At 42.8% G+C, this 14,544-nt stretch overlaps 1 protein-coding gene across 1 annotated transcript; it reads right to left on the bottom strand.

The window, feature by feature from the left end:
• Positions 1-5,938: 5,938 nt before the first annotated feature.
• g6pc3 (glucose-6-phosphatase catalytic subunit 3) lies at positions 5,939-13,555 on the bottom strand. The gene is made up of 6 exons (XM_080794498.1): positions 13,287-13,555; positions 12,241-12,347; positions 10,934-11,024; positions 8,836-8,954; positions 8,225-8,366; positions 5,939-6,989 (listed from the first exon to the last, which is right to left on the bottom strand). Exons 1-6 carry the CDS (start codon positions 13,511-13,513, stop codon positions 6,638-6,640), a joined length of 1,038 nt encoding a protein of 345 aa, XP_080650624.1. The 5' UTR covers positions 13,514-13,555; the 3' UTR covers positions 5,939-6,637.
• Between the last annotated feature and the right edge of the window lie 989 nt (positions 13,556-14,544).

Raw genomic sequence — 14,544 nt, 5'->3', positions numbered from 1 at the left:
TAGAGCCTACAATGTGACATCATTTGGCTCTGTAGAGCCTACAATGTGACGTCATTTGAGGTTCGGGGGGGCGGGTACCGTCCTAAAGTCGCCTCTTCGGTGCTACTTAAAATTTTCGACGAGCCGAAATCATTTGGGCACTACAGCGCCGAAACAGCGGTAAAATAGGAGTATGAATCGGCCCAAAGACTTGGTCTTGTCTGTGGGCAAGCTTTAGACTTTAATACTGAATGCCAGTTTACAGGTTTTCTTCAGAATATGTACGGCAATTATTTACTATGACCCTGTGGCACATTAGGGGTCCAACTAGTGGTTCTCAAATGACTCCCTTAACTCTGAGTGTGTTCAAATGGACCCAAACGAACCCGTTTGGTTCCATATTCCAACACTCTCAGAGTTACAGACCTGCTGTGGTCATTCAGGGCTCTCTGATAGTATTATTGTCCACTCATGTTGTCTGTCCGTGTTGACCCCTGACCCCTGACCCCTGAACGAACGGTTGGTTTGGGTTCGGACAAACGCAGTCGACACACACGATGCCCCGAAAATATACCAAACGTCGCACGAGCGCCCGCCTTTTGTTTTTTAAACGAGATCTCTGGGTACTTTACTGTCTTCAGTTGCTGTTTCCATTTTTATATTTTCGTCCAGAGGTTTTAAGGCTCAGGTAGGCTAGGATGCTCCACTGTACATAATGTGTGTTCTTACTGTACTTACTGTAACAGTTCATAAAATAGCAGACCTCATGATGATGCCTTAGTCGGTGTGAAGTTTAAAATGACTCCCAGTAAAGGCTTCCATCTCCTAACCCTCCTCCACATCTTTGTCTTAGCCCGTTCTGGGCTGAGAAAACCCCCCTTTTGGTGTTTTAAGGCATTATGTTATGTTTTAGCTGTTGCATATATAGCAGATCTACAAGCTCGTATCGTGGCACCGAGTGCCGCGCTACGGTCCGCGGGCTAATAAATGTAATCAAGTTGGGGGTCCTTTGAGAACCACTGCTTTACACCACAAACAGTAAGATATACAGTTTAGGGCCGATACGTTTAGTTTATGTTAAAGTTTATTCTGCTTGAAATGGTCACGTAGAGGCTCCGCGTGTCATGTGACAGCTCCATCCATCCATCCATCCTCAACCGCTTATCCGTAGTCGGGTCGCGGGGGCAACAGCTCCACCCAGAGAGCTCCAGACTTCCCCTCTCCTCCAGAGCAACATTAGTGACTTCTTCCTGGGGGGGGACGGGGATCCCGAGACGTTCCAAGGCCAGAGAGTCCATGTGTTTCCTCTATGGGGATGTTAATGGTTAATCGATAAATCGCCGTTAAGAAATTAGTCGGTTAAACTTAACAGTTACTAACTAATCATTTGAAAATCAACACGACGTCCATCCGTCCATCCATCTTCAACCGCTTATCTGTAGTCGGGTCGCGGGGGCAACAGCTTCCTTTCGTTCTGCATCTATTAAAAAAAGAAAAAAAGCATTTGGTTTTTTACTCTGAACATTATTATTATTATTATTATTATTATTATTATTATTGCTTTTACGTTTTCGACCATCATTTATTCTGCACTAAAAATGCCTGTGAAGTTATTTAACTGAGAGTGCACTTTATGTATAATAGGTTATATTAAAAATCGTCGGGTGATTGTCGTGAAAAACGTTGGAGAGAAAGTGACGTGGGCGACGTGGGCATGGTCCCCGGGTGGCCTATAACCCCCCCCCCCCCCCCCACCCATTAATGTGTACCATTAATATACAAACAGCAAATAAAACAACGTTTTATTAGCGAGCAGGTTGAATATGTATATGAGACGGTTTTAGCACAAGTTTTTTATCTGCTGTGTGTGTGTGTGTGTCCGTGCGCACGTGCGTGCGTGTGTATATATATATATATATATATATATATATATACAGTATATATATATATATATATATATATATATACAGAGAGAGTATACAGTTTGTCAAACATTGTCAGTCGATGTCTTTCTGTTTCCCATCCTGCTGATCCGCTCCTCGGTGCATTATCAGAAACTAACATCGGTCATTCAAAATAAATACAATCGTTTTTTTAGTTGTTTTTTTCTTTCTTTATCGCTACGGAAATTCGAAAAAAGAAATCGCCCGCGATTCTGATTCTGAACCGTCCCAAATGTAGGCCCGGGTGGGTGGAGGAGGAGGGGGGGAGGGGGGGGTGTGTGGTGGAGGGGGGGGAGGGGGAGGAGGGCCATTCTGCCAGAAATAGCCGATCGACCTCCAAGCTCACGGTGCGTCGCTTTTTTTGCGTGAGCTTGAAGATCGGCTGTTTTCTTTTTTAGCAATATTATATCACGTACACGATGAGGGGGTCCGAGGGGTCCGAGGGGTCGTGTGACATTGTTTGCAATACAGAGTTTTTGGAGCTTCGAGTCCTTTAAAGCGATATAATAATAATAATAATAAAAATAATAATAAATAACAACAGGACACCCTCTGATCATGAGACAATATAGTCTCTTTGACTGTACGCCAAGCAGAGAGGTGTCTGTCTGTCTGTCTGTCTGTCTGTCTGTCTGTCCGTCCATCAAAATCATCTTATCATAAATGAAGGTATGGATTATGTAATATACTTAATTTCAACGACATTATGGGGTCTTTTTATTTTTTTTCCCTTCGGTGGGGGACGGGGGGGGGGGGCGGGCGACGGGGGGAGGAGGTGTGATGGGGGGGGGGTGGTTTTTCTTTCTTCTGAACTGTCCATCATTGTATAATATTAATATATTGTTGTTTTCTTTTGGCTGTAAATAGTTGGAGGATGCATGCGAGCAGGAAAACGAATCCCTTTGTACAGCGAGCAGCAGCAGACGATGTTCAGACTCTGGTGTGTGGTAAATAAATAAAATACAGTTTCAGACTCTAACAAAACAAACGAGCAGTCCCAACGTCCGTCCGTCCGTGCGTCCGTCCGTACGTCCGTCCGTCCGTCCGTCCGTCCGTCCGTCCGTCCCCACCCCCACCGAGAATATCCTTTTCTTTCCTCCTTTCTTTGAACCTCACCAGACAAAAACGTTAAAACGGTAAAAGAACGACGACGAAAGAAGAAAAATGAGAGATTTTGTATTGTTTATTTTTATTTTAATGTATTTGCTTGCTGAGCGGAGTTTCTCTTTAAATGTAAATGTGAGCTTTCAACAGCGCTGTGATTAAAAAAAAAAAAAAAAAAAAGTATAATAAAAAGATTTAAAAAAAAAAGAAGAAAATGTTTAATTAAAAACAATTAAAAAGAATGTGGTTTTTATCTCCCTAACTGATTGTAATCTGTACAGTCGTATAAAAAGAAGAAGAGAAAAAAAAATGATGTATTGAAAGAAATAAGAAAACATATTTATAAATGGTTCTGAGCTGAAACACGCCTGCACGCATGTCCTGTTGTTTTATTCCTACCTGGAATGAGAGCGTTTGATACTCTAAAGAACCTGGGGGGTCATTATTGATCCTGAATTTAATTTTAATTCACACATTAATCATGTCACCAAGATTGCCTTTTTCCACCTTAGAAATATTGCACGAATCGGAGCCTATTTGTCTTTGGACGATGCAAAAACGTTTTTTTTCTCTGCTTGATTTAACTGCAATGCACTTTTTTCAGGACTGCCTAAGAAAACAACTGACAGATTACAACTTCTCCAAAATGCAGCAACCAGAGTTTTAACTAGAACTAAAGATGAGAGAACATATTACTCCAGTTTTGGCTTCACTGCACTGGCTTCCGGTTGTTTTTAGGATTGATTTTTAAATTATTTTACTTGTGTATAAAGCTCTCAATGGTCTCGCACCTTCCTACCTACATGACTGCCTGCCTAAATATGTCCCAAACCGCCCCCTAAGGTCTTCCACTGCTGGCCTGCTCGCTTTGCCTAAAAAAATGGCAACTAAAAAATACGGGGAAGCAGCTTTTTGCTTCTACGGGCCGTCGGCGTGGAACAAGCTCCCACTGTACCTTCGTCAGGCAGCCTCTGTAGTTTAACAAACTCCCACTGTACCTTCGTCAGGCAGCCTCTGTAGACATTTTTAAAGCACAGCTCAAGTATACCTGACGCTGCCAGATCCAAGAAGCTTGCTACACAAGTTTGTTTCACAGCTTATTGGGATCTGGGATCTCGGGAGGCAATTCGATGACAGGGCTGTTCCTTTTTTTCAAGATACTTGGTAGATGATTGGATGCGGGACCGTCTGTCTATCACCGTGTGGGCGTGCAAACACAACCAATCATATTGACGTGTCTATATAGCTTCACATCGGGTTTCGCACATGTCCCGCCCTTAGCTCACGCTGATTGGTTCGGTACAGGAGCTGTTCGGTGTTAGCTCAACTCCCTGAGAGATCCCAGATGGTTGCAGTGTTGGGGAACATGGTTACCCAATACCGCCCCCAGCTGGCAAAGTCAGGTTACAGCTCAAGACCCACTTCTACAATATTGCTTTTAATTGATCTTTTATTTTTTGTTATTCATGTCCTCATACTGCATTGCATTACTGCTTGTTTTTTAATGTCGTTGCCTTGTTTTTCTTTTTTTTTTTCTCCATTGCTCTGTAAAGCACTTTGAGCTAGGTGGAGCCTGCGGAACCGTTGCGGCTTGAGAATCCACCATTGCTGAATAAAGTGCCTGGTGCTGGGAGTCTGGTGCAACGCACAGGGCCTGACCTGGTGAGAGCAGGAGTGGACCTGGTGAGACGTAGGAGGGGCCCGGACAGGAGTCAACCCATAGAGCCTAGTCCTTCCATGTGCCAGAATGGTACCTCCCAGTCCCGGCAGAGTAGAACGTGTAGTAGAATTGTGTGGCCCTGGTTTTTCCCTAATGGGACTTATCGAGGGTAGCTACTGGGACGTAAGTCGGGACTTGATCACTCCCGGCTGGGTCGCCTGAGTGAGGGGTGTGATGTTGCGAGACCCGAAACCCCGATGACCTTGGGATACACATCACTGAGGATACGTCCCAGGCGCATCCATTTATGTATGTATTTTGTTATAGCGGCATTTCATGTCATGAAAGGTGCTATACAAATAAAGTTTTATTATTATTTATTATTATTATTAAACACTTTATTTGTTTAGCACCTTTCATGACATGAAATGCAGCTCAAAGTGCTTCACAGAACAACAGAAAGGGCTGAAAACATTAAAAGTAACTTAACTTGCAGTACAGTGAGGACATGGATCACAAGCCATTTTAAAGCTCAACTAAAAGCATGATTGTACAAGTAGGTCTTGACTCTTGAGTAAGTAAAACAAAGCCCCATTTCATACTCTTATAGAGCGCCCAAGTCTAATGTCAATATCGGTAGAGGTCGTTAAGTCCAGGGGTTCATGTACTTTTTATTTGCATTATAATCCCCGTAGGAGGATTTTAGAACGCCTCATATAAGAACTGTGTTTGAAATATAAACATGTCACCCCGGCCGCTTCACTCACATGGATATGAAGAATCAACTGACTGAGAGAAAACGCTAATGTTACTGCTGCTGAATTAGTTCGATTTTCGCTAGAAACAGACTGTATCATATATGAGTGACTGACTGTCGCAAACGACACAGAAACACCTCCCTGACAATAACGCCGAGACAGCTTGTTTATTTTTGGACGCGAAAGGATTTTAAGATGACCCCATGTTATTCCCCTTAGAGGAAATACTTCTGTGAACCAGGCAGAACCAGGGGATGAGCGTGACGAGTGACGTCAGTAATAGATAAAAAATAAATTATATATATTTTGTGATGCATAATTAGAAAGGACTGTATTGTAAATAAATACCTTCATTAACCCAGCAGGGAGACCAGATACCGTGCTGTATTTTACCGTAACAATGAGTGAGTAGCCCTTTACATTTTAAATGACAGTCACTGTACCAAAAAATAGAAAGAGAAAGAGAGAAGTTCTGAGAAAAGTTTAAGGTTTTAAGGTTTTTTTAGTTGGTATAAAGTCAATTTACATAGAGAATGTGCTACATGGTTCAGAATATGATAGTATAATACATCAATATAAATTAGAATAATCAACTGTTCCAAGATGGATTCCAAAAGAACCACTGAACTGAACCTCCTTTTCAGTCTGCGCCTGGAAGGTTGGGAGTGAGACTGCAATGGGAAGTGCATTCCATCGTTTTGGAGCCAGGAGGGAGAAGAGATTTGGGACGTGTGGAGCCTTTTTTAGTGAAGGTATACTTCCAAGGACTATTGAAAGAGGACGGGAAGCCAAGACCATGTTGCTCCTGGAAGGACAGAAGACCGTACGGTGGACTCCATGTTGCTGAAGGACAGAAGACCGTACGGTGGACTCCATGTTGCTGAAGGACAGAAGACCGTACGGTGGACTCCATGTTGCTCCTGGAAGGACAGAAGACCGTACGGTGGACTCCATGTTGCTGAAGGACAGAAGACCGTACGGTGGACTCCATGTTGCTCCCTGGAAGGACAGAAGACCGTACGGTGGACATGTTGCTCCTGGAAGGACAGAAGACAACACTTCTGTGTTCAGCTTCCTTGGTCTCAATTGCGCATGTTTCTGTCCTTCCAGGAGCAACATGGAGTCCACCGTACGGTCTTCTGTCCTTCCAGGGAGCAACATGGCGTCCACCTGACCGTACCGTACGGTCCAGTTCAGTCCCTCTTCTTGCGGTCCCTGTGGGTGAGCATGTGCACCAGGCCCGGCGCCAGCACCATCACCACCTGCGGCACCATGATGAACTTGACCAGCAGCAGGCCGTAGAAGAGGCCCGGCGGGCGCACGGGCAGCGCCAGCCGGTTGACGTGGTACAGCGCCAGCGAAGCCAGCGCCAGGGAGAGGGCGCGGGGGGCCCGGGGCAGCGCCCAGCCGCCGGGGGGGGCCCAGTAGCGCGCCAGGCCCAGGCCCAGCAGCGCCCCGCAGTCCCGCGTCAGGGAGGAGAAGGGAGCCGTCTCCATGCGGACCCACTCGGGGCGAGCGCACCGCTTCCTGGCCAGAGCCATGGACCTGATGGACAGACGCACGCACGCACGCACACACACGCACACACACACACAGTGGAGAGGGTTCGGGGCAGGGGAAAAAGTACTCAAATGTAAGGTTTTTACACAGTATGTAAAGGTATCAGTACTGCGACACATAACTACTGTAATGTACTGTAGAACTATACCCGTTCTGTGCCCAATATAAGACGGCTCTGATCGTAAAGACGACTCATTTGTGGAAACGGAAACATTGAATGTCAAAATAGTCTCTAGTCCCTGATTATAATACGATTATAATAAGACGTATGTTTTTTTTTAGGATATTTCCATTGGAATTATTATATCCATGGCAGTCCAATAGGGAATGAGCTGGTATATAGAAGCCCAAAATATCCCAGTTTTACATCCAGGTGGCCGGATGTCCTACCAGTGTTGTTTTCGTCGACTAAAAATGTTCGTCGACTACCTATTTTCACTGACAAAAACAAATGGAAACTAAATGAAAACTATCTATAGTGACTAAAACTAAGACTAAATATACTGACAATTTTGTCGACAAATAAAAACTAGACTAAAATGTTAGGAAGGGACTATAGTGGACAAGAGATCCACTATAAGTCATTTTACACTTGGTTGCATGCTGAAAATAGCTGATCTACAAGCTTGTAGATCGGCTATTTTCAGCAAGTGTAAAAACACTCATTACGACGGCATCAAGACCCACCAAAACACATTTCAGTCGACTAAATCAACTGTAGATTTAGTCGACTAAAATCTTATGACATTTAGTCGACTAACTAAAACTAGACTTAACACTAAGACAATTCCAGGTGACTAAAAATGTGACTAAAACTAAATGAAGTTTCAGTCCAAAGACTATATGACTAAAAACTAAAATAGAAATTTGCTGCCAAAAACAACAACACTGTGTCCTATAGAGTACCAGATGTCTCCCTATATATACACGTGCTTCCTATATTATCCCATTCTGAACGGGAACCCGTTTTGGTGTCAGCATCATGTCATGCTTTAGCTATTGAAAAATAGCAGATCTACAAGCTCATAGCGCGCCACCGAGTGGCGCGCTACGAGCTTGTAGGTCTGCTATTTTTGAAAAATCGAAGAACCACTGACATTTTTTTAGAATCTGATCTCGGGTCAGAATGGGATTAATCGGACCAGTGTGTGTGTACCAGTGGAAACCTCGTATGAATCTGATCTCAGGTCAGAATGGGTTATTATAGGCGTCAGACTCACCAGGACAGGTCGACGCCCACCGCTGACAGGCCGGCGTGCAGCGACAGGGCGCCGGCCAGCAGAGCCACGCTGGTGCCCACAAAGAACAGCAGGGGGCGCCCGTGAGGCACCCTGCGACTGAGCACCACGCCTAGGATGAATCCTGCCATGAATGAAGCCAAGACAACACATACAACAACATGGAGCAGTTTCAGTTATAGTCTGTTCTAAATGTGTGGAATGTGCCTTTAGAAAAGGGAAAGAAAGACTGTCTGACAGTCAGACAGACATACTTATATGTACATGTTTTTTGTTCTTGCTTACTGTGTAAATCACTCTGGATTAACCCATTTTTTAACCCCTTTTGGTGTTGGCATTATGTCATGCTTTAGCTATTGAAAAACAGCAGATCTACAAGCTCGTAGCGCGCCACTCGGTGGCGCGCTACGAGCTTGTAGATCTGCTGACATAGAAACATAGCTTTTTCTGAAAACTGTCAGGATGTAGAAGACACTTTTATTTATTTATTTGATCTCAGGTCAGGACTTCGGTGCTCCATTACTGTATATATATATATATATATATATATATATATAATATAAATGAACGGTAGTATAGAGTTGACCTCTGACCTGTGACAGAGCCTGCCAGGACCTGGTGAGGGAAGTGCGCCAGGATGAACACCCTGGACAGTCCTACGGCCACCAGCATCACCACGTACAGTGTGTACAGTAGAGAGGAAAGGAGGAGGCTGGAGAAACACAACACATACTGTAACATAACATAACATAACATAACATAATGATAACGGAAGTATACAATACATTACAGATTACACGATATACATGGACATATCGGAAGGCTTTCCCTATTTGTACAGTGGAAGAACATTTTTCAGAAAAGCACCCAATTTATAGATTACGATTATTTTGTTTTTCAGATTTTAGTAATGCAATTAATTTAAACATAAGAAGGGTGGGTAAAAAAAATACAGTGGCAGGTATTTTCATAATGTCAGTATTCTTGTCGACTCCATCATGGCCCGTAGCACTTACCCTAGCCTAGCCCCTTAGAGAGCACTTTACGTAGACTTGGATGGCATTTCATACAGACTTACAGCACTAGAATTGCATTTTATGTAGCACTTTATAGTACATTATGTATAGTTTCATTATATAGAAAGATATTCCACTGTTACGTTCTTAGCTTACACATTTCATGATAACCACTTTTTATGTGTGATGTATGTATGCCATGCTTTTTTGTTCTTGCTTATTGTAAATCGCTCTGGATTAAGAGCTAAATGCCTAAATTGTGTGAATTGTAAATTGTACATATGAGCATGTATGGAATCTGGAAAATGAAATAAAAATAAATAAATCTGAATGAAGTTATCTTTAATTACATTATTATATAAGTAATACTATTAGAGTTGTACTATTACTCGAACGAAAATAAAAGCTTGGGGGGGGGGGGGAGATGCAATGCAAATTGCGGAAATGGAAATTGCGGAAATGGTGGAAATGGAAATTGTGGAAATTGCGGAAATGGAAATTGAGGAAATTGCTGAAATGGAAATTTATTTGACTCAGCCATAACAATTTATTTTCTGTTAACCAACTTGCTGGCTGGCAGGCAGGCAGACAGCTACTCATAGACAGGCAGACAGACAGACAGCTACTCATGGAGAATTGGACAGGCAGGCAGACAGCTACTCATGGACAATTGGACAGGCAGGAAGGCAGACAGCTACTCATAGACAGACAGACAGCTACTCATGGACAATTGGACAGGCAGGAAGGCAGACAGCTACTCATAGACAGACAGACAGCTACTCATAGACAATTGGGCAGGCAGACAGCTACTCAGACAGGCAGACAGACAGCTACTCATGGACAATTGGACAGGCAGGCAGGCAGACAGACAGCTACTCATAGACAGGCAGGCAGACAGCTACTCATAGACAGGCAGACAGTAAGACAGCTACTCATTGACAGACAGACAAATAACTACTCATGGACAGACAGACAGACAGGCAGGCAGGCAGGCAGGCAGGCAAAGAGCTACTCATGTTATGTTATTATGTTATTATAACAGCTACTCATGTTATGTGCAATAATTTGTGCAGTTATGGAAACAGCTCTTTGTGTTTATGCAAGAAAATGTAACACATTTATTTATTTACATATTGTGTGCATGCACATTGTACTTTGATACATTTTGCGAAAATAAAGCAATTGAAAGAGAGAAGTTCAAGTATCATTAATGTCGTAATTTTATCTACTGGCCCCTTGCCATTTTTGTAATGTGGCCCACAGGTAAATCTATTTGAGTATCCCTGCCCTAGGGGACACAGGGAGAACATGTGAGGGTACCTACCCTATAGGGGACACGGGGAGAACATGTGAGGGTACCTACCCTAGGGGACACAGGGAGAACATGTGAGGGTACCTACCCTATAGGGGACACGGGGAGAACATGTGAGGGTACCTACCCTATAGGGGACACAGGGAGAACATGTGAGGGTACCTACCCTATAGGGGACACGGGGAGAACATGTGAGGGTACCTACCCTATAGGGGACACGGGGAGAACATGTGAGGGTACCTACCCTAGGGGACACGGGGAGAACATGTGAGGGTACCTACCCTAGGGGACACGGGGAGAACATGTGAGGGTACCTACCCTAGGGGACACGGGGAGAACAAGGTGTTCTAATGAAACACCCACCTGTGAGTGCGTCTGTAGAGAAATGAGGCTGTGTTGAACACCACCACCCACCACACTGCTGCTGTCACCATGGCATGACCGGACGGGCTGCCTGGATGGAACCACGGCACGCAGACACGCACGCACGCACGCAGACACACACACACACACACACGCACGCACAGACACGCACGCACGCAGACGCACACACACACACACACACACACACACACACACACACACACACACACACACACACACACACACACACACACACACACACATACATTAACGCTAACCCAAAAATACATTATTATTATTTTTCTTTTTATTATGGATCCAATGGAAATAAACTCATGTGTTTTACGAATGAACATGTTGTAACTGTCCCAGCAATGGGTATTTTGTATTTCTATTTTTCTATTTCTAGTTTCTATTCTATTTTATGGCTTACCTTTCTGAAAATGTACATGTGAACTTTATAGGTATGTTATTTGGGTACATATGGTAAATGCATGGTGATATTATAGTGCCATCTACTGTGCTCTGTTTTGGTGGTCTGTCTGGTTCCTGGGCAGGTTGAATTAGGCTCACCTGCTCTGATTACCTCATTTAAATCACCTGTTGGGTCTGGGGCATGTCAGATCAGAACAAACAGAGCAGAGCTGCAGAGAGGAGCTCTCTCATGTCAGAGAGTCTGACATGACGTGACAAAGATGAAAAAGAGAAAATAATATAATATGAAAGAACTTAACTGAACTCCTGAATAATCTGTGCAGAAGGTGCATACGGTACGTTCCCAATTGTTTTGTTTTGTCTGTAAAAGTTATATTGCCATTGTTTGTGTTTTTATTGTTTGTGTACATTTTATTGTTTGTTTAGCTGACAAGGACGTTCACATTTCATTGTATTTAAAAGTATATTATGTGATTTTTTGTGACAGTTTTCCACGGTTGCCACTTGGGACAAATAAAAAGCCCTCAGTGAAATCAGTTGGATCGTTGTCATATTTCTGCCACGGATAAAGAGGGTTTAGGAGCAGTTACACATGTATTGCTTTTATTTTTCTTCCTGACTTAGGGTCTTGATGTATAAAGGAAATATTTTTTTACTATACATCAAATTCCATATCAACTGAAATGCACAGTGATAAGGGGGAGACAATAAACTAGTAAGAATTCAATATTAAATAAGAACAAAAAAATGCTTTTTTTTTTTAGGTATATATTTCATGCCATATCTGTCCAATGCAATACAGAAATGGACTATTTAAATATCTAATTCTGAGTTGTAATAATAAAATGTTCTCTTGATAGAATAAAGTTGACCTGGTCCAGTTTCACAGGTGGAGGCAAACTGCTTGACTTCTGGGGGATTCTGGAGATACAATCCAGATTCTGCGATCCACCAGAACGGCCTCTCCCCAAACAGCATCCTATAGAACAACAACAAAACAACAAACATATGAATAACCCATTTGAGACCTGCAGAGAACAGATTCTACAATCTGACAGTTTTCTGATAAACCCTATCTTTCTATTTCTGTGGTGCTCAAACTATTTCATGTCAAGGAGCCCTAGAATTATATGTATTCGGCCGCCGACCCCCATCTGAAAATATGTTGTTCGCTCTGAAAGAATATATATTAAAATATTTAATTGCGCCTGCACATTTTCACGATTTTTCAAAAATAGCAGACCTACAAGTTCATAGCGCTATGAGCTTGTAGATCTGCTATTTTTCAACAGCTAAAAAGCATAACATAATGCTTAAAACACCAAAAGGGGTTCCCGCCCACAATGGGAAAATATATTTTGCTCTCATCGTCCTTAATTCGCGTGTTGTAAATTAATTTACACTTTGCATGAAAAGGTTCCGCTTGATGCGTTGTTTCCAGTCGGACGGTAAATAGGGAAGGACAGCTTTTCACTATGCCGGAAGTTGCGCTGGCAGCTTTTTATTTCCATTAAGGAAAATATCACGGTGGAGAAATAAAGACAAATAGGCCTACACATATTTAACAAACTATTTTATTTTGTTCTATTATATTATAGTCTAATATTACTGACTCTCAGAGTTACATTACACGAAATGATCATTAATAATTAGTGAATAATTGCCCTACTATTTTGAAGAGAAGGTTGAGCCACTCACATCATATTAAACTACCATTAATTAAATTATCAGCATTAATAAAGTCCTACATTTGAGGAGAGGGTTGAGCCACTGACAGTGCGGCTGCGTCTACGGCATAAATTAGCATTAACATAAATATCATTAATAAAGTCCTACCATTTGAGGACCAGGGCAGCCTGCACCCACACAGCATATTAAATTAATATTAATTAAATGATTAAGTCCTATAGGCTCCTACCATTTGAGCACCAGGTTGAGCCACTCGGTCAGCGCGGCCACCCACAGCACGGCCACCCCGGTGCGGCCGTGCACCGTGTAGGCCAGGGGGAACAGCAGCAGCATGGAGGCCTTGGGGTCCCCCATGTGGGTGAGGGTCTGCCACAGCCGCTCGTAGCCCGGACCCCCCAGGGGTCCGCGCTGCAGGGACTCTGCCAGCCAGACGCCGTGCCTGTGGACGGCCTCCATGTTGTGAGATCTCCAGTCTATAGAGATCTGGTGATGATGTGATGATGATGATGATGATGAAATACAGTCTCATTCAAGGCAAAACCTTTTTAAGGAGAAAACGCCGGGGTGCAGTTCCACTGCAGTGGCTGTAGGGGGAGCTAGAAAGCCATGGATGGATGGCTTGCTTTGAGAGCTGAAAGGGGATTGATTGATTGAAATATTTATTAACAGTTTGCAGAGTTACAGTACATTTCAAGCACAAACTCAATACAAAGACTGTTAACTGTGAGTGGACGACCCAATTAAGCATTACACTTGTTCAATTCATCAAGACATTTAGAGACGTACAAATAGACACTTCTATATAGTCAAAGAACAGAACAGGAATTCATCATAAAGGAGGTAAAAAGGAAAAATAAACATATACAGTGAGGGAAAAGGGGGGGGGGGACTCGGGAGGAAACCTCATAACTCCAAAATGTTCATTTTTGAAATGAAATGAAAAATATAAAAATAAATCTGGAAATTGAAAGAAAACCTTACATTGTTAAAACAAAGCATTGAATACAGCCTCATCAAAGTTGGTGTTGTGACTTTATATATTGTCAATTACTTCCACGAGAGTGAGAAGTGGTGGAGTTAGTTGTTTTAGCAGACATGTTGAGGGTCCAATGGAGTTAAGAGGTTTTGTCCAAAGCACTTTTTACTACTTTCCATTGGTTCAATATATGTAACAATTAACTCACAGACGTAAAGGGTGTTCAATATATCACTGATTTATGAAACAACTCACAGACGTAAAGGGTGTTTAATATAGCAGTGATTTATGGAACAACACACAGACGTAAAGGGTGTTCAATAGCACTGATTTATGGAACAACACACAGACGTAAAGGGTGTTCAATAGCACTGATTTATGGAACAACACACAGACGTAAAGGGTGTTCAATATAGCACTGATTTATGGAACAACACACAGACGTAAAGGGTGTTCAATAGCACTGATTTATGGAACAACACACAGACGTAAAGGGTGTTCAATAGCACTG

This window comes from Protomyctophum bolini (assembly GCF_963924005.1).
Source record: "Protomyctophum bolini genome assembly, contig: SCAFFOLD_489, whole genome shotgun sequence".
Lineage (NCBI taxonomy): Eukaryota > Metazoa > Chordata > Actinopteri > Myctophiformes > Myctophidae > Protomyctophum > Protomyctophum bolini.
Note: the sequence above shows the minus strand (reverse complement) of the source record. Positions and strands in the feature narration are given on the sequence as shown.